This window comes from Sturnira hondurensis, unplaced genomic scaffold, assembly GCF_014824575.4.
Source record: "Sturnira hondurensis isolate 20B ecotype Veracruz unplaced genomic scaffold, ASM1482457v3 Scaffold0024912, whole genome shotgun sequence".
Lineage (NCBI taxonomy): Eukaryota > Metazoa > Chordata > Mammalia > Chiroptera > Phyllostomidae > Sturnira > Sturnira hondurensis.
In genome coordinates this window covers 110599-134779 of record NW_028097543.1, presented here as the reverse complement: position 1 = coordinate 134779, position 24181 = coordinate 110599, and the positions used below count along the sequence as shown (strand labels likewise).

Here is a 24181-nt window from a genome sequence, read left to right as displayed (position 1 = left end):
CAGTGCTATACATTATATGTGTGTATGTGATTATTATACACAGCACACTGTAACAAATAAATAATGGATGTTATCTACCTGTAAAATCCAGGCATGTGTGTTTATGACATAGATGAATGGGAGGATGTAGCTCATATAATGACTGCAACTAACCCTGCTAGATAGAATTGACTGTATTAAATGCTAAAAATGATGGGTAAATCCAGCACCATGGTTGCAGAGAGTAAAGTGATTCCAGCTTAGGTCAGGGTGTGAGACAGGAGTCAATTGTGGTGCCTGTTGCCACTGCTCATGGAAGCAGCTCTAAGTTGTGCAAACAATTACTTAATGTGATTGAAGGAGAAAGAGCATATATATATTTCCACTTTATTAAAATATTGCATAGATACAGAGCAGTTGGGCACATCCATTTTAAGGCACTGTTCTAGTTGGAATGCAATTCCACAAGAGAGAAAAAGAGAAGCCATTACATTCAGTGTTTTTCATCTCTACATTCAGACTCCTCACATGTTACATTTTATTGCTACTAGGATCTGAATTTTAACCCCACACTTATAGCAGCATCATACAGGGTCCTAGATGACAAGAATTAAAAGACACATCCTGGCTCTAGCACTTGATATGATTTGGCACTTAATACAATCTCTCTTGCATTGTTCTCCATTTGTTTCCCAACTCTTGTTTAACTAAAGATATTATAAACTCTTTATGAATCTGACCCACGAATTAGTTTCTTTACTAGTTTACATTAAGCCTAGAATAGGACTAGTTAGGCACAAAGTAGATACCCCCCAAATACTTATATTATATTAAGTATGACTTCTAAGAACTTCAGTGGAACAGAAAGCATATACTTTCCCTAATTCTAGTTTAAGGAAAGGAAGACTGGTATCTTCATAAAGGTCAAATACTTGAATGTCCTATTTCCTGTATTTTATAACAAGGAACTGGGCTAAACAAATATTTTCATGTATTAACAACTTTAATTGACAGAGAGTTCTTCCCTTGCTACAGGAATTTGAGTCATTACTACGATTATATGAGAACATTTATATAAGTAGCAATGTGTGGTATGTGATTATAAGTAAAAAGAGGTTGAGAATCACTGAGCAACATATAAAGTATCTGAATTAGTGACCCTCACCTCCTTAAAATGTGTGTATGTTCATGTGTGTATTACATAAAAAACATATATGTGTAAATAATTTTTCATAACACCCTTCAAATGAATGAAGATAACTAGGCTTGGGAACAATAAGACTATACTGATAACTATAGAAATATATATTAAAGGTAATGTATTCCAAGGAATATTTGCAGAATACTAGCTCTGTGGGTTGTTATTTGGGTGTACATGAAAAAAGGTTCTGGGGTCAAACAGGTCTGTAAAACATTAAGCCAAGAGAGGTGCTTTCTCTGTCTTTACTGAAGGACCTGTCAGAGATTCTTATATGCTGACGTGCACTGTGAATCTAGAAAGCAGAAAGAGCAGGAAGGGATTTCAAAACTTATTTGTAGAATATCTTATAGAATTAAGAGTTCTATAACACACACTTAGGGAGACACCAAATTAAAGAATGAACAAAATTTAAAAAGCACTGAGAAACATATGGTTGAATACCAAAGGAGAATAAAAAGCAATGGACATTGGCTCCTTAGTAATCTACACTGAATTACATTCTACTTGTATGACTTCAACTGTCGAATGGATTCTTCGACATAAATAAATCATTAAATTAATAGCCCTAAGCAGCATCACCCCAGACAGCCAAATAAGCAAACTAGCAAAGTTTGCAAAATTCACAAGTAAAGGTTAAAACCTTAATTCCTTTAACATGAAAATTTTCAATGGAAATAACTCAGTTTTTACGGGGCAAATGAAATCCTCTTTATCCACATGTCCCTGACACATTTTTATTATTTGACAAAACACACTGTTTCCTTTCTTACCACTTGACACAAATAAAGGTGGTATATAACCACCTTTAATAATGACAGCAGAATAATTATGGTGCTACTATAATAGATATATCAGATAGACGTGGTTATCCATTATATTGACTCGACCCCTATATGCTTTACAGTTGGCTTGGGACACAAAAATTTTCATTGTCATTGAAAAATAAGAGTTGTAAAGATAAAATATATCAAATCTACGGAAGTTGCAAGAGTAGGGAGACACTCTAGAATTCACATGCCTTGGGAGATGGGTTAAGATATTTTTTAAAAAGCTGTTCTTACAAGCTCAAACAAAAAAAAGATTCTTTCAAGACAAACAGACTGCTTCAGGTTAAGATTTTTTCTGAGTTAGTGCTAATTTCTGCATGACCTGTTTCCTTTAATAATTCTTAAAGAAGTCCTCTAAAGTGAGTGACTTGGTGCATAATAAGGCCTGCTCTCTGTCTGAAGCTTTTAGAACAATGACTACATTTGTATGGCTTCTCCCCTGTATGAATTCTTAAATGAATAACAAGACTTGGTCTCTGTCTAAAGCTTTTCCCACAATAATTACATTTAAAAGGTCTCTCTTCAGTGTGAGTTCTCTGGTGCAAAGTAAGAGCTGTCAGTCTACTAAAACTTTTTCCACAATTGTGACATCTATGAGGTTTTTCACCGGAATGAGTTTTCAGATGTCTTTTAAGACTTGATCCATGACAAAAGCTTTTCCCACACTCAAGGCATTTATATGTCTCTTCTTCGGAATGGGTTCGCTGGTGCCCTATAAGGTGTGAACGCCGAGTGAATCGCTTTTTACATACAGTGCATTCATAGGGTCTCTCCCCTGTATGAAGTCGTTGGTGTCTATAAAGGTCTGAACTACGAAGGAATCTTTTTCCACATTCAGGACATTTATGAGGTTCCTCTCCTGAATGAATTCTCTGGTGCCCTGTAAGTTGTGATTTCCGGGCAAAACATTTTCCACACTGAGAACATCGGTGAGGTTTATCTCCTGTACTTTTTTTCTTAAGGGTTTTAGGGTTGTGAGGTTCTTCCAAGCTAGTGAGAGGTTCTTCCAAGCTAGTGAGAGGTTCTGCCAAGTTAGAACTCTCAGGTTTCTCTCCTGAGGAATTCTGATGATCTACAAGTTTTGTCAAATCTGTCTGTAAATCCTCTGGGGGTTTTTCCCATTGATTTTCTAACTGTACATAGTCTTTTTGTAAACCAGGACCATGGAGAGCATTACCCTCTAAAGTAACAAGAAATGGGTACATATTTTCCAGTTTTTTCTGTTTTGAAAGATCTTCTTCATTTTCTATTCCAATCTCAAAACCTGAGAGAAGAAACAGAAAGTGTACATGTCATTGTGTCCCACAGAGAAAAGAACATGAGAAAAGGTGAAGAGTTACATTAAACCACCAGTATGGATACAGAAATTCCTAAATAGAATCCAAAACTCTTTAACCTGATTAAGGTTGGATTTTTCTTTTCTTTCTTCTCTAGTATCAATGAATAATTACTTACCTATCTTGGATTCAAGTAATTGTTTAATTTCTTTGGAATCTTGTAGTTCTTTCACCCATGCCTCTTCTCTATGCTCCAATGGAAAGCTCATATCAAGCTTTGGTATTGGATATCCTGGCCATTAGAAAGATGAGAAGCATAATTGTTTGGGTTATCAATGGTTTTTCCAGACTTCAGGCTTTTATCTTGGACACATGACCACTTAATATCTACTTACACTTCAATTACTATTACTTCATTTGGAATCTCTTACAAGAGTTTCTTATAAGATAAGAATAAAACAGAAATGAGAACATCCTTTTGTGCTCAATTAAAAACTATTCTCTAATCTATGGAAGAAGAAGGAATCAATCCTGTGCTGAAATCACTGCACTAAATTACTTCTTTACCTATTTTGATAATAGATTTAATTAGGTTAGAGATAAAATATAAAGTAAATCTTCATAAAGTTTTGGCATATTAGGACTTCCAGCCAAGATGGAGTTGTAGGTAGATAAACTTTGCCTCCTTGCACAACCAAAAGGACAACAAATTTAAAAACAAAAAATAACCAGAACTGCCAGAAAAATAAACTGTATGGAAGTCCCATAACCAAGGAGTTAAAGAAACATTCATCCAGACTGATAGGAGGGACAGAGATGGGCAGCTGGGGTGGAGAGGACCCACCACAAGGTGGTGACTGGAGGACCAAGTGGTCCCACATTTGCATTCAGATAAAGCAGGAGGAACAACCGAAGAGCAAGACAGATCACCCAACCCAGGGTTCCAGCACAGGGAAATAAAGCCCCCAAAACTCTGGCTGTAAAAGCCTGCGGTGGGAGAAACTCCCAGCCTCACAGGAGAGTTTAATGAAAAGACCCACAAGGCCCTAGAATGTACACAAGCCCACCCACCTGGGAATCAGAACTAGAAGGGCCCAATTTGCTTGTGGGTAGTGGGGGAAATGACTGAAAGCTGGTCAATAGCCAAGCAAGTGGCACTGTTCCCTCTTGGACCCCTCCCCCATATACAGTGGGGGAATACCTATGCTTAGGCGAATACCTAAGGTTCTGCCCCTTACAACATAACAGGTATGCAGAGACAAAAAAATATATGGCCCAAATGAGAGAACACATCAAAGCTCCAAAAATAGAACTAAGAGATGAAGAGATAGCCAACCTATCAGATGCAAAACACTGGTAATCAGGATGCTCACAGAAATGGTCGAGTGTGGTTGCAAAATAGAAGAAAAGTGAAGGCTATGCAAAGTGAAATAGAGAAAAATATACAGGGAACCAACAGTGACAGAAAGGAAACCAGACTCAAATCAACAATTTGGAACAGAAGGAAGAAATAAACATTCAACCAAAACAAAATGAAGAAAGAACAATTCAAAAAAATGAGGAGAGGCTCAGGAACCTCTAGGACAACTTTAAAAGTTCCAACATCTGAATCATAGGGGTGCCAGAAGGAGAGGAGTAAGAGCAAGAAATTGAATACTTTTTTGAAAAAATAATGAAGGAGAAGTTCCCCAATATGGCTAGGAAATAGACTTCCAGGAAGTTCATAGAGTCCCAAAGAAGTTGTACCCAAAGAAGCACACACCAAGGCACATCACAATTACATTAGCCAAGATTAAAGATAAGGAGACAATCTTCAAAGCAGCAAGAGAAAAAGAGACAATTACCTACAAATGAGTTCCCATAAGACTGTTACCTGATTTCTCAAAAGAAACAAGAAGGGGCTGGAAGGGGCTGAAAGGAAATATTTAAAATCATGAAAGGCAAGGACCTACATGCAAGATTACTCTATCCAGCAAAGCTATCATTTAGAATGGAAGGGCAGATAAAGTGCTCCCCAGATAAGGCCAAGTTAAAGGAGTTCATCATAACCAAGCCTCTATTATATGAAATGTTAAAGGGACTTACCTAAGAAAAAGATGATTAAAACTATGAACAATAAAATGACAACAAACTCACAACTATCAACAACTGAACCTAAAAAAGAAAAACAGAAACAAACTAAGCAAACAACTAGAACAGGAACAGAATCACAGAAATGGAGATCACATAGGGGGTTATCAGCATGGAGGGGGAGGCAGGGGAACGGGGGAAAAGCTACAGGGAATAAGAAGCATAAATGGTAGATACAAAATAGACAGGGGGAGGTTAAGAATAGTATAGGAAATGGAGAAGCCAACGAACTTATATGTACAACACACAGCCATGAACTAAGGGTGGGGGGTGAATGCTAGTGGGGGAGTGCAGGGCAGAGGGGAATAAAGGGGAGGAGAAAAAATGGGACAAGTGTAATAGCATAATAAATAAAATATATTTTAAAAAGTTTTGGCATATTAAAACAGAAATGCTACTGTTGGGCATGAAGTAAAGAGAGAGAAATAAAAGTAGGAGTTAAGAAACTTTACTAGAATAATTTCAGTTGAGAATTTCAAATGAAAATGGAAACTGACTGGGTTGGCAACCAGCAAAAGCATTCTTTATGTTTGTTTCAGCTGAAGTCTAGAAGTAGATTCTCTTGAAATTAACTCAAATGTCCATCAAACAGTGTTTCTTACTGTAAATCTAAGGAGAACTAGAAGTTTTTAATACTCTTCCCCTTTACATCATTCCACCCCTCTGCTCACTGCGAGACCCTGTGGTTCAAATCCTCTTTCCACACCTCTTCGTTGCCTTACTCAGCTCTGGCAAAGAATATTGGTATGTAGCAAAGTGTAGGTTGGAAACTGATGATTTGAGATCTAAGTACAGGACTATGTTTACATATTAGCATTATTAAAATAACACTAGCCAAGTTAATTTGCTAGAAATTTAAATTTCAAAACATCTTATATCAAAACAAGATTAACTATGTATGGATTAAACAACTCAATCAAAAGGCAGAGATTAGCAAACTGGATTAAAAATTCTATCTATATACTATCTACATGAGACACACTTTAGATTAAAAGATACAAATATACTGAAAGTAAAGAGATGGACTAGCAATTTCTCTCCTGGGTATTTATCTGAATATTATTAAAAAACTAATCTGATGCCCTGGCTGGTGTGACTCAGTGGACTGAGCACCGGCTGTGGACCAAGGGTTGCCAGATTGTGGACCAAGGGTTGCCAGTTTGATGCCCAGTCAGGGCACACACCTGGGTTGCAGCCAGGTCCTCAGAAGAGGGGTGTGTGACAGGCAACCACGCATTGATGTTTCTCTCCCTTCCCCTCTGCCAAAAAAATAAATTAAATCTTTAAAAAACCCTAATTTGAAAAGATATATACACTCCAATGTTCAGTACAGCATTATTTATAATAGCCAAAATATGGAAACAACTTAAGTGTCCATTGTTGGGTGAATGTATAAAAGTGTGCATGTGCGTGTGTGTGTGTGTGTGTGTGTGTGTGTGTGTGTTTCCATTTCATATATATCAACCACTTTTGCTGACAGGGAATATATTCCAAACTTTAAAATAAAATCAACTGAGTTCTTCCATTACTTTAAAATTTCTTACTCTGCCAGCAACCCATGCTTTCCACTCAGCCTACAATAGGACTCACTTCATATAATACATCCAAGATGTTTTCATTTTTTAAAAAAAGCCTTAAAAGTGTAATTAATGTTTAAATTATGGAATAAGTCTTACATCATTTTGATAAACATTAATTAAGAATGATGAGAAAGGGGTAGTTTCCTCTTCTCCTAGGTGGTATATTTTACTTTTTGAATTCATTCCATCTCTCCCTTGTTAAATACACTGGAGTCTTTCCTGTGCTTTAGAAAGTATTAAAATCAAGAGCAGCAGTGTTTCTCAGCAACATATAAGATCTTTGTACCTGGCACTGTTGTAAAGAAGAGCAAATTAACATGGGGAATGGAAATGCATATGCAGAGAAATTCATAATTAAATATTAATGGCTAACATTTGAAGATATAATGGCTGAAAATGTCCTATATTTGATGAAAGACATGAATATAAACATTTAATTAATACAAACTCCATGTAAGGTGAACTTAGAGACCCACACCAAGACATGTTATAATCACACTTTGAAAAGCCAAGGGCAGAATCTTGAAAGCAGCAGAGATAAAAAACTCATTACATACAAGGGAACCTTAAAAGAAAGTATATAGATTTTGCATCAGAGACTGACTTTGAAAGTCAGAAAGCAGTGGGCTGACATATTCAAAATGCTAAAAGAAATAAACTGTAAACCAACAATCCTATATCTAGCAAATCTGTCCTTCAGAAGTGAGGGAGAAATTAAAACATTCCCAAAAAACAAACACTGAGGGTGTTCACTACCTCTAGACCTGCCCTGAAAGAAATGCTCAAGGGAGTCCTGTAGGATGAAATAAAAAGGACACTAGACAGTAACCTGAAGCCATATGAAGAAACAAGTATCTCAATAAAGGTAAATAAATATGTGGACAATTATAAAAGCTAGTATTATTATAACAATAATTTATAATTTCACTTTTTTCTTTTCTATATGATTTAAGTGACAAATACATTTTTCAAAACAATTATTAGCCTGAAAACTAGTATTATGGTAACTTATTTGTAACTCTCCATTTTCTTGTCTATATAATTTAAGAGAATAATGCATTTAAAATAATTATTAGTTTAATAACAGCTAATGTTATTCTAAAGATCTAAATCCAGGTGTAGCCCTGGCTAGTGTAGCTCAATGGATTGAGCATGGGCTTGCAAACCAAAGGATCACCGGTTCGACTTCCAGTCTAGGGTACATGCCTGGGTTGCAGGTCAGGTCCCCATAGGTGGGCACATGAGAGGTTACCACACATTGATGTTTCTTCCCCTCTCTCCTTCTCTTCCCCCTCTAAAAATAAATAAAATCTTTAAAAAATAAAATACTATAAATCCAGGTATAATCATGATGTGTCTCTTTTACTCACTTCTATCTCCATATTCATCCTCTTCTCCCTATGTTAAGACTTACTAATTCCTCATTCAGACATTTCCTAAATGTGCTTTTCTAGAGTGACTTTGCTTTCAACCCTTTATGAATTGATGATTCTTCTCTAATTGTGTCCTCAAAGATGATCAGTTTGTCTTTGAGATCTTGGAAGTTCTCCAAAGCCTTCCAGGCTCCCAGGAAATCATCTCTGGGTACACCCTTCAGGGATTTGTTTTCATTTGGGCAGAGAAGCCTTCAAATCATCTTAATTCAGCAACTTCTATCTGTTCTCTGTGAAAGAGCAATTCAAGTCTCTTGTGGGGCTGTCTACTGTTTTCTGTCCTCCAGACTGGCTTTGTCACCATGCACATGGCTGGTTCCAAAGTATTGAAAATTAATTTTCCACAGCTACATTTAATATACCAGTACTATAATTTTGCCAAAGGAATTAGAGGTGGCACACCTTATCACTTTATTTTTTCCCTACTTCACATCTTTTATGTGCCACTTTCACACATTCCTTCTCTTTATTAATTTTATGCTCCCATTTAAAGAACTGTGCTGTGGGAGCTATTGGTATAAATAAAGCATTATAAAATTTTACTGTATTTCAGTATTGTATAACTGTTATGCCAATAAACATATTAAGGGAAAATTATTGGTGTTTAACATGTAACAAATTCCCAGCTTAGTGTTATTTGAAACCTTCATTTAATGCATGACTAAACCTTGTTTCATAGACACAGTAGGTCTGAATGAGAACCAGCTTGATTTCACTTAAAGTAACAAAGATGCTGTAATAAAAGATAGATTTTTAAGGTAAAAAAAATTATTAGTGTATGTATTGGAGCACATAATGTATAAAGATGTAATTTTGTGACTTCAACAACTGAAAGGAGTAGGGATAGAGCTATAAAAGAGTGGTATTTCTGGATGTTATTGTAATTAAGATATTATAAATTTGAATTAGAGTGTTATAACTTCAGGATGTTAAATGTAATCCCCATGGTAACCACAAAGAAAATAGCCATAGAATAAATGCAAAAAGAAATGACAAAGGAGTTTAAGCATTACGTTACAAAAAAAATCAACTGAGCCTAAAGCAATAATGTATAAAATAAGGGACTAAAAAAGCTATAAGGCATATAGAAAACAAAGAGCAAAATGTTAGAAGTCCCTCCCTATTTGTAATATATATCCAGGATATAGATCATATGTTAGGTTACAAATTATTCTTGAGTGATTTAAAAAGATATATGTCATAAAACATATTTACCTGAACCATAACAGGATGAAGTTAGAAACCAATAACAGAAAGAAAATGGGAAAATTGACAAATTTGTGAAGAATAAATAACATACTTTTAAACAACCAATGAATCAAAGAAGGAATCACATGGGAAATTAGAAAATAACTAGAGATAAACCCTGGCTGGTGTGGCTCAGTGGATTGAGCAGTAGCCTGTGAAACAAAGGGTTGTGGGTTCGATTCCCAGTCAGGGCACATGCCTGGGTTGTGGGCCAGGCTTCCAGTTGGGGGCAAGCAAGAGGCAACTGAACATTGATGTTTCTCTCCCACTTTCTCTCCCCTTGCACTGTCTCTAAAAATAAGTAAATTATTTTTTTAAATCACAGGCAGAGGCCATTGTTCCTTTTCTGAAACCTCTCTCCACAGAGTTAGCAGGAAGGTGACATATCTGAGTCTCCATCAAAATGGCTTCTACTGTTCACCCCCACCTGGTGATTCCCTGAGACCACACCCCACCCAATTTGCATGCCCACCCAAGCCATTTCCAGTGGCTTTGCCATACAACTGGCCTCTCCTGCTTCATGCTTCTCAAACAAGAAACACCTGGCCTCTGTGTACCCCATACTCCTTACTAAGTGGCCTCACACCCAGCACTAGTGGCAGACAGCCTTTGTTCACAGCTTGGCTGCTCCTGGGCCAAGTACAAGTAGTACAAGTAGCAGCCCAGTACAAGTAGCAGCCATCTTCAGATTTTCTGTAGCTTGCGCTTGGTGAACCCAGATATTATGGGGTGCTAGTAGGAGAAGAGAGAGAGCCAGAAATTGAAGACCTATTTGAAAAAATAAGGACAGAAAAATTCCCTAACCTTGTGAAGTGAACAGACATACAAGTCCAGGAAGCACAGAGAGGACCAAATAAAACGTACCCAAAGAGACCCACATCAAGATGAATCATAATTAAAATGCAAAAGGTTAAAGATAAAGAGAGAATCTTAAAAGCACCAAGAAAAAAGAAGTTACCTACAAGGGAGCTGATTACTCAAACAGAAACTTTGCGAGCCAGAAGGGAATGGCAAGAACTATTTGAAGTGATGAATAGCCAGGACCTACAACTAAGATTACTCAGATTACTCTTCCCAGAAAAAATATCATTTAGAATTGAAGGACACATTAAGAGCTTCCCCCAAAAGAAAAAGCTGAAGTTCATCACCACCAAATCAGTATTACATGAAATGTTAAAGGGTCTTAAAAATAAAAAAAAGATAAAAAATATGAACAATAAAATGGCAAAAAAAATTCATATCTATCAACAACTGAATTTAAAAAACAAAATAAACAAAGAAGCAGAACAGAAACACAATCATAGATACAGAGAATATTTTGACAGTTGCCAGAAGGGAGGGGCATTGGGGGGGTTGGTAAAAAAGGTGAAGGGACTAAGAGGTACAAATCGATTCTTACAGAATAGTCATGGGGATATAAAATACAGCATAAGGAATACAGTCAATAATATTGTAATAGCTATGTATGGTGTCAGATGGGTATGAGATTTTTCAGGATGACCACTTAGTAAGTTATATAATGTCTAGTCATTGGGTTGCACACCTAAAATTAATATAATATTGAATGTCAGGTATAATTTAAAAATAAAAAATGATTTAATAAAAAGGATTATACACCATGACCAAGTGGTATTTGTTCTGGAATACAAAGGTGTTTCAACCTATGAAAGTGAATCAGTGTAATACACCACATTAACAGAATGAAGAACAAAAAACACATGATCATCTCAATTGATGCAGAAAAAGCACTTGACAAAATTCAACATCCTCTCATGATTCTCATGATAAGAACACTCAATAAAATAGGAACAGAAAGACATTACCTCCACATAATAAAAACCCATATATGAAAAAATACAGGGAACACCATACTTAATTATGGAAGACTGAAGGCTTTTTCTTTAAGACCAGGAAGAAGGTAAGGGTGCCCACTTTGGCCATTTCTATTTGACCCAGTAGGGAAAGTTGTAGCCAGAGCCATTAGACAAGAAAAATAAATAAAAGGCATTCACAATGGAAAGGAAGAAGTAAAATGATCTCTATTAGTAGATTATATGATCTAATAAAAACCTAAAGATTCCATGAAAAAAACTGTTATAACTAATAAATGAAGTCAACGAAGTACCAGGATACAAAATGGACATGCAAAAATCAGTTCCATTTCTGTACACTAACAATGAACAACGAAAAATTCTGGAAAATATGAAAACAATATCATTTTTAACAGCATCAAAAAGAACAAAACACTTAGGAACTAACTTAAACAAGTAGGTGAAAAGATATACATTAGAAATTATAAAACATTGGTAAAAGAAATTAAAGAAGGTATAAATAAATAGAAATATAGTCCACATTCATGGATTAGAAGACTTAATAGTATTAAGGTGTTAATACTGCCCTAATTGGTATGGCTCAGTTAGTTGGGTATTGTCCCACAAAGTGAAAGGTTGCTGGTTCAATTTCTGGTCAGGGAAAATGCCTGGGTTGTGGGTTTAGTCACTTGCAAGAGGCAACTGATCAATGTGTCTCCATTCAATGTTTGTCTCCCTCTTTTTCTCCCTCCCTTCCCCACTCTCTAAGAATAAATAAATAAATAAAATCTCCAAAAACATATGTTAATACTACCCAGCATGATCTATACAGTCAATATAATCTCTATCAAAATGCCAATGACATTTTTTAAGACAAACAAAAACCCATTTTAAAATGCATACAAAATAGTTTGTATGCATTTAAAGGGAACCTCAAATAGACAAAACAATCTTGAAAAGAACAAAGCTAGAATACTCAAACTTCCTGATTTCAAAAATTTACTACAAAGTTGCATCAACAAAAATAGTTTGTCTTTATGTCTGGCATAAAAACAGACATACAGACCAATGGAATAAAACATAGAACCCAGAAGGAAACCTTTAAATATATTGTCAAATGACTTTTTAAAAAATATTTATTTATTTTTTGCCCTGGCTGGTGTAGCTCAGTGGATTGAGTGCAGGCCTGTGAACCAGAGGATTACGGTTCGATTCCCATTCAGGGCACATGCCTGGGTTGCAGGCCAGTTCCCGGCAGGGGATACACGGGAAGCAACCATACATTGATATTTCTCTCCCTCTCTCCTTCCCTTCCCCTCTAAAAAATATTTATTTATTTTTAGAGAGAGGGGAGGGGAGGTAGGAGAGAGAGAGAGAAACATCAACCCATCTATTGCCTCTTGAAGGGGTGACCAAGGATCAGCCCACAATCCAGGCATGTGCCCTGACCAGCGATCCAACCAGCAACCTTTTGCATTGCAGAAGGATGCCCAGCCAACTGAGCCATACTGGTCAGGGCTGTCAAATGACTTTTAACAAAGATACCAAGATCATTCAATGGAGAAAAGACAGGTTTTTCAAGAAATAGTGTTGGAAAAACTAAATATGCATATACAAAAAAATAAAGTTGAACCTTTACCTAATACCATATGTAAAAATTAACTTAATATGAATCAAAGACCTAAAAGTATAAATCTCTTAGAAGAATATAGGGAAAAAGCTTAATGACATTGGATTTAGCAATGACAAGAAAAGGATAAGCAATAAAAGAAAAAGAAGACACAGTATTTCATGAAAATTTTAAAAATTTGTCCTTCAAAAGACAGTTATCAACAGAGTAAAAAGGCAACCCACAGAATGCAGAGTATTCACAAAATCATATCTCTGATAAGGGATTAGTATCCATGGTATATAGAGAACTTTAAAATTCAAAAAAGAAAACTAAACAACCCAATTAAAAATTTGCAAAGGACTTGAATAGACATTCTTAAGCAAATTTCTCCCTAAAAACCCATGGACATAGACAACAGTATAGTGATGACCAAAGAAAAAGGTGGGTTGGGGTTGGTTGGAAGGAAAAGGGCAGATAAATGGTGATAGAAGGAGACTTTACTTTGGGTGGTGAACACAAAATGCAATATACAGAGGATGTATTATAGAATTCTACACTTGAAATCTATATAACTTTATTAACCAATGTCACCCCAATAAATTCAATAAAAATTTTAAAAAAACAATGAAAACTAAACAAAGTGTGTTCATCAGACTGGAAAAAGAGAAAAGATATATAAATAGTCAACAATCACATGAAAAGATGTTCAACATCATTTAGAAAATGCAAATCAAAACTATAATGAGATACCACCTGATACCCATTAGGAATGCTACTATCAAAAAAGAAAGAAAAAACAGAAAATAACAAGAGTTAGCAAGAATGTGGGGAAAGTGGAAAGTTTGTTCATTGCTGGTGGGAATATAAAATGGTACATCCATGGTAGAAAACAGTATGGTGGTTCCTCAAAAAATTAAAATAGAAAAACCATGTATCAAGCAATTCCACTTCTGGTTATATACCCAAAAGAAGTAAAGGCAGGGTCTCAAAGAGATATTTGTACACCCATATTCAGGGAAGCATTATTCATGACAGCTAATATGTAGAAGCAACCCAAGTATACATTTATGAAAAAGATAAAGGAAATACTGTATATATACACAATGGAATATTATTCAGCTTTTAAAAGAATAGAAATTCTGACATATGCTACAACATGGATGAAACTTGAGGACATTATGCTAAGTAAATGAGACAGTCACAAAAAGACAAATAATGTATGATTCCATTTATATGAGGCACATAGAATAGTCAAATTCATAGAAAGCTGAATGGTGGTTTAGTGGTTGAGTGGGAGGTGGAAATAGGTAGTTGTTTAAATGGGTGTAAAGCTTCAGTTTTATAAGATGACAATAGCTGTGGACATGGGTGGCAGTGATGCTTTCACAACATTATGAATATATTTATTACCACTGAAGTGTATATGCAAAAATAGTTAAGTTAATCTAAGATTATGTGTATTTCACCAAAAAATGAAAAGAGAAATACAGAGTTCTTTAGCAGGGTCATTAGCTTAAGGAGTTTTAAATCATGAGTGATGTAACGTGCTTTGTGGTTGGCTATTCAGAGAGACGTTTCCTCCTCCTACTCTTTATCATAATGATCCATTTTCATGCGGCATTCAGTGTTTCCAATCAAACACAACCCTGGAGAGCTCCTGAGCTCCAAAAAAAGAAATCAAGGAAAGGAAATAAAACCCTTGCCTACCAGGGTCCAGAAAGGGCTGGCCTTCCCCAGCAGCACCATAGCTCAGTTCTTGCAACCCTGCCTGTGGGATCCACGCCTCTGCCACTGGGGCCTCAGGGACAGGTCCCATTGCTTGGAGTGGGGGTACCTCCACATGGATGTTTGGTGGTATGTCTGTCATTCCAACTGCTGCCAGGTCTTCCAAGAGCATTTCCTGCCTATCGATCTGAGGAAAATGCCAGAACCAATCACTCCAAATTCCAGACCAGCAGTGCCCAGTAGCAATATAATGCAAGCCATCCAAGCTATTTAAAAATTTCCAGTGGTTATATGAAAAGTAACAGAAATAGGTAAAGTCAATCTTAATAATATGCATTATTTAACCCAATACCATATTCCGCCATATGTAATACACACTTACAATTTTTGTGTACACTATACATGGGATTATTATACGGATGGTAGGTAATCATTATACCCACATATAATGCACATCCTTATTGTTCCCTCAAAAATTGGGGCAAAAGGTGCACATTATATACAACAAAATACAGTATATTGAAAATATAATTTCATAATATAACCAATATAAAGAATTATTAATATGATATTTCACCTGCTTTATTGTTCAGCCTACATCTTCTGAATGTGGTGTGCATTTTATACTTATAGCATACCCCAATTTGGTCTAGCCACATTGCTAGTGCTCAAGTGCCACCCTTGGCTGGTGCCTACCATGCCGGCAATGCAGGATTATACCACATGAAGACAACATCTCATGTAGTAAGCCAAATAAGGAGACATAGAAAGGAAGGGAAATCATAAACGCATTCCATCCTAGAGGCAGCTGACTTTGGAAGAGTCCTGCTCATGCAAGACTACCTGTAGCGTCCCATCAACACACAAGACTCCAGTGCCCCTAATGCCCAACTAGAACTGCTTTCTCCCTTCTCCAGAGATGCTGCCCTGTGCTCAGCTATTGCATGCCTTGAACAGGCTTTGCTTAGTGCTTCTGAACAGAGGGCAGGGCCACCACTCCCAGGAAGAATTTTGGATATGATAGCAGATGCTAGCTATCAGAATTTAGTGGGCAGAGATGGGAGTATAATGAACAGTGTAGAATTTCTCTGGGTCTCTACCAAATTTGGAGTGTCCCCCTCAAGTATTCACATAGGTAAAAGAAACTGTCAAGAGCCTCACCTTGTTGGTCATATAATCACAAAATATTTTTGCAAATTTGAACTTGACTTGACTTTTCTAGGGAAGCACTACTTTGGAAATCAAAGAAATACTAAACTACTAATTGTTCAGATTCACCAAGAGTTGTTTGCCACTATGAAAAATACATGACCAGTAGCAACATTGCTCATAGTGTTCAAGCTGTGTCTGCACTCAAGTCCAGAAATGTGCATGCTGAAATGCTTATTAATTTATAATACACAATATTCCTTTTCTTTTATATTACTTCTAAACCCGACTTGACTTACAGATGGCAGACCATTTTGGAAATAGCCAGAGAGTAAGTATTTTAGGCTTTCTGGGTTATATTAGTCTGTTGCCTATTATTTTTTTAAACAGCACTTTAAAAAGGTAATAACCATTATTAGGTCATGGGCTATATAAAAACAGGCTTTGGTTTGCTTTTGGTCCACAGACCATACAGTACTTATTATATTGATGGTTTTGATTTTGTGTATATAAGCAGATTATACTCTCAAAAACTTTCATCTTAGGATAGCAAAGGGGACATTACCAAATATTTGAGGAGTTGAATTTAATAATTGACAATCACTGACCCATATGCTGATTCCAACAAAATGGAAATAGGAAATCACTGCAGGGAAATTTTGGGACAAAAACACAAAATGTCTAATCTGCTACCAGATGTGTCTGCCACTCCTTTTGGTTAATTACCCAAATCCCAAACTCTTTTCTCACCTGTGGCTCTGGTATCTCAAGTTCTCTCTGTAAGTCTTCTATCAGTGACACAACTCTTTCTCTATTCTCTGGGCAATGTTCCCTCACCCAGGTCTCTATCTCTGTAGGCAGAATTGTTAGGAATTGCTCCAACACTAGAAGCTCCAAGATTTGTTCTTTAGAACGCATCTTTGGTTTCAGCCATTGACAGCAAAGCTCCCAGAGTTTGTTGAAAGCTTCATGAGGCCCAGCGGCTTCTTTGTACTGGAACTGCCTGAAGCGCTGACGGAACACTTCAGAGTCAGTATCATACTCTTGAAACACCGAGCCCTGATTCAAGGAGGCCTGGATTGCACAACCCAGGGCAACAGCCATTGCCCACTTCCAGCAGTGTCCAATTTATCTGGGCCTGAAGTTTCAGACTCCAATTTGGTTTTTTTTTTTGTATTTCTTGGGTGGAGTACCTACAGCTGAGGACAGGGCAAATGAGAAAGGAGAAACAGAAGTGGTTACCAGAGGGTATCCTTACCTCCCTTAATTGCTTACTTTTCACCAAAGCCCTAAAGCAGCAGATTATAATCTTTTCAGTGGTTTTGAGAATCTGATGAAAGCCATGGACTCGCTTCCTAGAAAAACACACACATAAATCCAGTTTCTAAAAGCTCACAAAGTCTTCAAGACCATCCATGTACCCTCTAGAACTGTTCTGTCCAGTATGGTAGTCAACAGTACCATTCAGTAGTTTAAATTTAAAGTATTTAAATATAAATATTTAGTTTTTCAATCATACATTCACATTTCAAGTGCTTAGTAGACATTATTGCAGGAAGTTCTATCAGACAGCTCTGTTCTTGAATTCCTTGGACCCAAGGCTAAGAATTCTTTTGCTTAAATTAACTCCTATAGCTCTGAAGGCCTGTATCCCACTCCCAGTCTAATAACAATTTTCTTATGTTTCTGAACATAGGTGAGCCACAGAGGAATACCCGGGAGCAATACTTACAATACTGGTGAACAACCCTTATAGTTCACCTAGCTCTGAGTAACCCTCAGTCACCTCCAATCACCAGCATCTTAGCGAAAGCCATGCCCTGCAAAGGCAACAATTCAACAATTCCCCATTCTTCTCCAATCCAGGTATGTGTAGTTCAGCCAACATCACCGTGATACTCATCCTGCAATGGCAGTCCAAGTGGCTTTCTCATGAGAAAAACACACTGCACAGGGCAGGCCATCAAGAATCTGGCCTGCATTAATAACGAAGGACAGTTATCATGCTCAGCATGCTACCAGCCAGGTGCTGTTACAGGCCTCCTACATATATTACTAGTTCATTTGGCCCTCACCCAACGTTAGGAGTTGCGTACTAGCATTACTCCCTAACTACAGATGAGGGCACTGAGGCTTGAGGCTCAGGAGGACAGAATAACAGGTCCCACGACCCATTGCAAATGTCCCATAGAGGGAAATAGTGATGAGGTCAGGAACCACAGACTCCTGCTATGCTCATGTCTAAAAACATCCAAATGTTCTTAGTTCAGTCTCTGAGGTCACACAGGCTGTCACATTCATATCTCCACAGGTGTGAAGATTCGTACCTGCCCGTGTGCTATGGGTCCTCTCTCTCTGCATTTGCCCGCACAGCTCACCTACCTAAGTCTTCTTTCCTAGACCAGACCAAGAAATAAAATACTCACGACTCTTTTCCTGCTCAGTCATCAAGAAACGACAGTCTGTTCCCATTTCACCCCGGGCTAGTTTCCTAAATGGCACCCACTGACTCTGCAACATTCTTTTCATAAAATTGCCTCTGGCAGACCCAATTGCATGGAAAGCGAACGGCCGTGTCCCTGGCAGAGACAGCTCTGCTACAAGAACTCATTCCTAGAAAGCGTCTCCCCCCCCCCCTCCCCACCGTCTAGGCACGTAAGAGTCGTTTGGGGGAATCCAGGAACCCCGCCGGTTTAGGCCGGGGTCCCACCTCCCATGTGCTCCAGCCTCACAGTTGGGCGGCTCTCCCCTGACTGACCCAAACCTTACCTCAGGTCTCCCACGGAACTGATCCTCCGGGATTCCCTCCACTGGCTTTTCGGGATGAAAAGTTCACTTCTCCTCAGGGGTAATGGCTTCTCCCCAGACCCTCCCAAATGAGCGCGCCCTCACAGGGCCCGTGGATAAAGAGGTGTTCGGAAAGAGGCAACGGGTATCGTGAAAAGAGGGCACGAGGGAAAAGGTGTCCCTAGGGATAAGTCTCTGAATGTCTAAAAGCCGTTTTAAAATCGAATACCGGTGGCAAGGGCGCGGCCCTAGTTCTTTCGCGGGCGGCACGGGCGAAGATGCCTCGCTTCCTGAAGGGGCGACGCCAGCCCCGGAGGACCCCCTGGGAAGGCCCGGCCAGGTCGAAAGGAGCTGTGGCGGGGGCTGGAGCGGGACAGGGGCCCACAGCTCGGTCAGGCCTGCGGGCAGCCAGTTCTCGTAGCCTAAACGAGTGATGGGAGCCCCACTCCCCGAGCCCCAGGGACTGCCACGCCCTCCGGACGCCCAGGGACTCACCGCCTGGGTGCCCGAAGCTCTTCCAGCTCACTCGGTGCAGTGCCTAGTGCGCAGGAGCGGGGCCACGCAGCCGACTACAACTCCCGGCATGCCTCAGCCCCCACCCCCCCGCTCCTGGGGTCGGGTAGAAGGTTGCTGACGAGAGAGGGTTGGGGACTTTTCTTTGGAAGGGATTTTATTTCCGGTCACAGAAGCTTCTAAATTCCAGAGGATTGCACAGGGCCTGTCAAATTCTTGGTCCTTGGCAGGACTTCTCTCCCATCGGCCCTAGAGTACCCGGAGCGGTTTGGGATGTAAAAAATAATTTTTAAACTGTAATGAGGAATAAAAGGCTCTTATTTGCCCCCAAAAGGAACTGCAGCCCAGCATACACAGATTTAAGTAGCAACTTAAAGTTTGTTCCGCTGAGACCAAGGGGAGGCTGTCTTTTATGGTGAAAATTCTTGCTCAGTTTCTCAGTTAGGTCTGCTTTATGTAAATGAAGTATCCAAACATGCAGTTCTGATTGAACGGGGCAGGTTTCAGTCCAATGATGGAAAGAGGAAGCCAGGGTGTTTCCCTGTAGTGCTTGATTCAGATGGCATAAATAAACCCGGCATAGCATGGGAAGCAGAATTCAGCCTGAACTACCCCAGGGAAGCTGCTGTCTGAAAATGGCTGCTAAGCTCTTATTATTTATAAAATTTGGGCCCTGAGTTGATCCAAATGGGGAGTCTATCTCAGCAGATAAATTCTTTTTGGGGGCTACACACTGACCTGTAAATCTGTTATGATGTTGCCAGTGATTCTCAGAGCTCTTTATGTAGGAAGGATTTCTAGGGACAGCTTGTTTAAAAATCATGTTTCTGGTCCTCCACCCCAACACTCTGAGGCACCAGGGTCTCCCAATGGCTCTAGAATTCACATTTTAATAAGCTTTCTTTGTGATTCTGGTCTTTGGCTCACAGGTCATAATGGCCTTAAGCTACCTTTGTATTTTCTTCTCTTAAAGACTTGAGCCTCCACTTGTGTACTGCACATACTTCTCTCACCCTTCATCCACCATCAGAAGGGGCTCAGGTTTGGGGGTTGTCTGATACCCCACCCCTATTGTTTTCCAATTGGTCCCTCACTGGTCCTGCTCCTGGAGTAAGATTTTCCCACCAGGGTGATCAGTGGAGACTTGTAGGGTAGCTGGGTGCTATATTGTCATTTGGTAAAGTTGTCATCACTTTGGTTAGGAGGTAGTACTGTTGGTTTTTTGACACCAAACTTTAGTGCTGGTACTTCCTATCCTTTAGTGCAGGATCTAGTCCTGCATGGGTTCAAGACAGAGAGAAGAGAGCTGCCTGCCATTGTACCTTCCTCAGGCCCTCATGGAAGCAACTCAATGGGGCAGGTGCACCGCCTTCCTGAACCCACAGAAGCCAAGGTATTGGAGACAGCTCTGTCACAGGTGGGCAAAGGTAATCAGGTTCTTGGTGATCATGGACAAAGACTTGAACTGAACACACAGAGTTTATAGCAAAAAGAAGGAGAGCAGATTTATAAGTGATAGTACACTCCACAGAACATGGGAGCAGGCCAGCTCTGAGCAGAGACTGACTTCAGGGGCTGGAGGGATTCTATTCTTATAGGGAAGATCTTTCCTGACTAGTTTGGCGGGCTTTTATTGCACACGTACAAGTAGTTGTATTACTTTAGAGCTATTGCACATGTGGTCTCCCATAATTTTCCTTGATTTGCCACTGGAGAAGGGGGCTGCACAATGTTAATTTATTATAATGCCATTATAATGAAGCGGGGGTCATGTAGCACCTTCTGCACAGGTGCATTCATGAGTCACCATGATTCAGCACTTTTCCAGAAAGCGGGAACAACAGGTCTTAGAACAAGGTCTCTGTCCTGCATTGATGTCCTTGATCTTAGCACTGGGACACCTCCAAGTTTCCTCCTTCCTGACTGTCTTGTGTTTCTGCTCTGCTGGGGCTCGAGTTTTGTTTATTGGGTGGGACATGGAGCCTCCAGCATGCTGACTCCTGCACGTGCTGTTTATTGTTGCAAGAGATGCTGGGGCACCTTCGTCAGCAGTCACAGTTGGTTTCAAAGCCAAAGTAATCCAGGAGTCTGACGATGGCAATGTGGCCCAGACTCCTAGGAGCAAAAAGGGCTCTTGATTGTGAAACTGAAGGCATCCCTGTACCTGGAGTCAGAAGCTGTCCCTGCTTGACCAAAGGCCCAGTGTGGAGGTCTCACACCTGCACTTCTATGAATTCTGCCACTGGTCCTTGCAGAAACCTTTTGGTGGCTCCTGGAGCTTCACCATAGGTAGGTGACTTTGGCCTGAGATGCACTTCATGAAGCAGATCCTGGAGCTGCTGGTGTTGGAGCAGTTCCTTACCACCTGTCCCAGGAAGTCCACAGCAGTGTGCAGAGCTGCCCAGAAGCTGTGACTCTTAGGGTACAGGCAGAGAGAGCTTGTGAGACTGAGGGAATAGGGGAGTGAGAGAGAGAGGTTTCACCTGTGGTTGGTTGGCTCCAAAGATGGCAACATCACAGAGTCTTACTTCCCCACTTGGACTGTCTTGATTGGCCTGAGTAGACCTTACCTGGCCAAGTGACCTTTTGTAGTTTAGCCTGGAACTTCCCTCCCCCAGATTTCCCACCAAAAACACAGAGTGAATAGTGAAGGGTGCCTGTTTCCACAGGGAGGTAGTGTGGCTACTGCAACAGTTAGTGTTGGCTGTGGACTTAGATCAAAGGGGTTCAAATCCTGGCTCCGCTGGCTGGCTACTAGCTGTGTGACTTTTGGAAAGTTACTATTCTTCCTTGGGCCTCAATTTTTCCCCTGGCAAAATGGCTTCTGGGATTGTTTTGAAGATTAAAGGGACAGTAGCATGTATGTTTTGATCACACTGCTGGCACCTAGTTAGTGCTTAAAACTGTTAGGTGTTGTTATATTAGGGTTAGCAGTCTGGTCTCCTTTGAAGAGCTAGGTCTCATTTAATGGTGAACTTAGAAAATGGTTTTGCACTGAGGCTTTGAGGCAGTGCCCCAAGAACCACCCGAGTTAGTTTATCCAGAAATGAGGAATGGGAGTATTGGGGAAAGGTGGAGAGTAAAAGGGGAAGTAAATTACATCAGAAGATCTACAGGGTAAGTTGTACACTGGCAAGGACCCTCTCTCCCCACCCTCCACAAACAATCACATACACACATTTCGCTCATGGACATGTCATCAAAAACTCCTTCTAGTTTAAATCATCATTTTATCTCGTTGGGCCCAAAGAAATGGATTGTTTTCCTGTTGAAGGTTTACTTTCAGATTTCTGTAATAATAGTTCCCTTTCTATTGGTCCCTGTTGTGATTATGAGTGATGGCAAGTTGGCCCCAGGTTACAAACAATGGGCTGGGAACAGAAGTGCTTTTGGAGAAATCTTTGCCTCAGGAAACTGCATGAAAATTACCGAGCTTCAAGCTGGAGCTCAGGGACACTTAGGGACCCTGAAGTCTAGAGTAGCCACTATTTCTTGCTCAATAGGCCCAATCAGCTTCTCATCATCAATGTAATAGAACTTTGTGATGTGTTGTGGAAGGGACAATTGATCAAGATCTCCACAAACTACATTATGACATAGGGATGGAAATTCAATATATCCCTGAGGTAGGAGAGTAAAGATGTATTGCTGCCCTTGCCAGCTGAAAGCAAACTGCTTCTGGTGGTTATAATAACACTTATTGAGGAAAAAGTATTATATTTACCAGATCAATAGCTGCATAACAGGTACCAGGGGCTGTATTTATTTGCTCAAGTAATGAAAACATATGTAGAATAGTAGCTGCAATTAGAATCACCATCTGGTTAATTTTATAACAAACTACTGTCACCCTCCAAGATCCATCTGGTTTTCTACACAGGCAAAACAGGCAAGTTGAATCAGGATGTAGTGGGAATCATCATCTCTGCATGTTTCAGGTTCTAGATGGTATCACTAGTCTCTGAAATTCCTCCAGGAGTGTGGTGTTGCTTTTGGTTTACTGTTTTCTTAGGTAGAGGAAGTTATAGTGGCTTCCACTTGGCCCTTCTCACCTTAATATCTCTTACTCCAAAGACCAGAGAACCAGTCTAGGGCTTCTGCAAGTTACTGAGCATATCTATTCCAATTATACATTCTGGAACTGGGGAAATAACCATTGGATGAATTTAGATACTTAATGGACCCACTGTGAGATGGAGCTGATCTAAAAACTCCGTGGATCACCTGACCTACATAAACACCCACTCTGTTGGGTGGACCACAGTAATGTTTTGGGTTTCCTGGAATTAGTATCAATTCAGAAGCAATGTCCAATACTCCCTGAAAAGTCAGATTATTTCCTTTTCCCTTGTGCACAATCAGCTTGGTAAAATGCCATAGGTACCTTTGGGGAAGCTTGGCTGAAATATTAACAGTATACATGTACATTTTTGGCAGTATAGAGGGAGTCTTTTTTTAGGTGACCTGGTCTACCCTTCATTCAAAAGGTTCTAAGTCTGTAAACTGGCTCATGTCTTGGAATTGATTGGGGACCATTAATTTCTGTTTGGATTCAAATTAGACTTCAGTGGACTTGACCTAGAACTATTTGCTTATACAGCACAAGTAAGAATTTGATAGACTGCCTATCTATTTCTCTTAAGGGGACACCATGATCAACTAGCCAACACCATAATTCTCTGTGACTCAGACTGTTCTGATTACTTCTTTGACTCTGCTGTCCATTACAGTAACTATGCCCACCTTGTCTTTTGTCTACTGAGTACTCTTACTTGGCTTCTGGCACCCTGGTATCCAGTTATCTCCATTGCATTTAAGGATACTGGTTCAGTGGCAGTAGTTATCACTGAAATTTATGACCTATAGAGAAGAGTGAGCACACAGCTCTTCAAAGTTGTTGGGGTGCCCC

The 24181-nt window shown here is 39.4% G+C and overlaps 1 protein-coding gene across 2 annotated transcripts; it reads right to left on the bottom strand.

The window, feature by feature from the left end:
- Positions 1-350: 350 nt before the first annotated feature.
- ZNF449 (zinc finger protein 449) lies at positions 351-19292 on the bottom strand. 2 transcript variants are annotated; one of them, XM_037038992.1, is made up of 5 exons: positions 19255-19292; positions 16723-17171; positions 14806-15010; positions 3463-3576; positions 351-3271 (listed from the first exon to the last, which is right to left on the bottom strand). In XM_037038992.1, the coding sequence occupies exons 2-5, from the start codon at positions 17074-17076 to the stop codon at positions 2349-2351; spliced, it is 1596 nt and encodes a 531-aa protein (XP_036894887.1). In that variant the 5' UTR covers positions 17077-17171; positions 19255-19292; the 3' UTR covers positions 351-2348. The 2 variants fall into 2 exon arrangements, with proteins under 2 accessions (XP_036894887.1, XP_036894886.1); XM_037038991.1 differs by having other exon boundaries at positions 18742-19287.
- Between the last annotated feature and the right edge of the window lie 4889 nt (positions 19293-24181).

Bases quoted from the DNA above. Each gene is read 5' to 3' on its own strand.
- ZNF449 (XM_037038992.1), bottom strand. From the start codon at position 17,076: ATGGCTGTTGCCCTGGGTTGTGCAATCCAGGCCTCCTTGAATCAGGGC. The intron at 15,011-16,722 runs GTGAGAAAAGAG...CATTTTCCTCAG, and splicing joins TTGAGATACCAGAGCCACAG to ATCGATAGGCAGGAAATGCT. The intron at 3,577-14,805 runs GTAGGCAAGGGT...TCTAATGGCCAG, and splicing joins CCAGCCCTTTCTGGACCCTG to GATATCCAATACCAAAGCTT.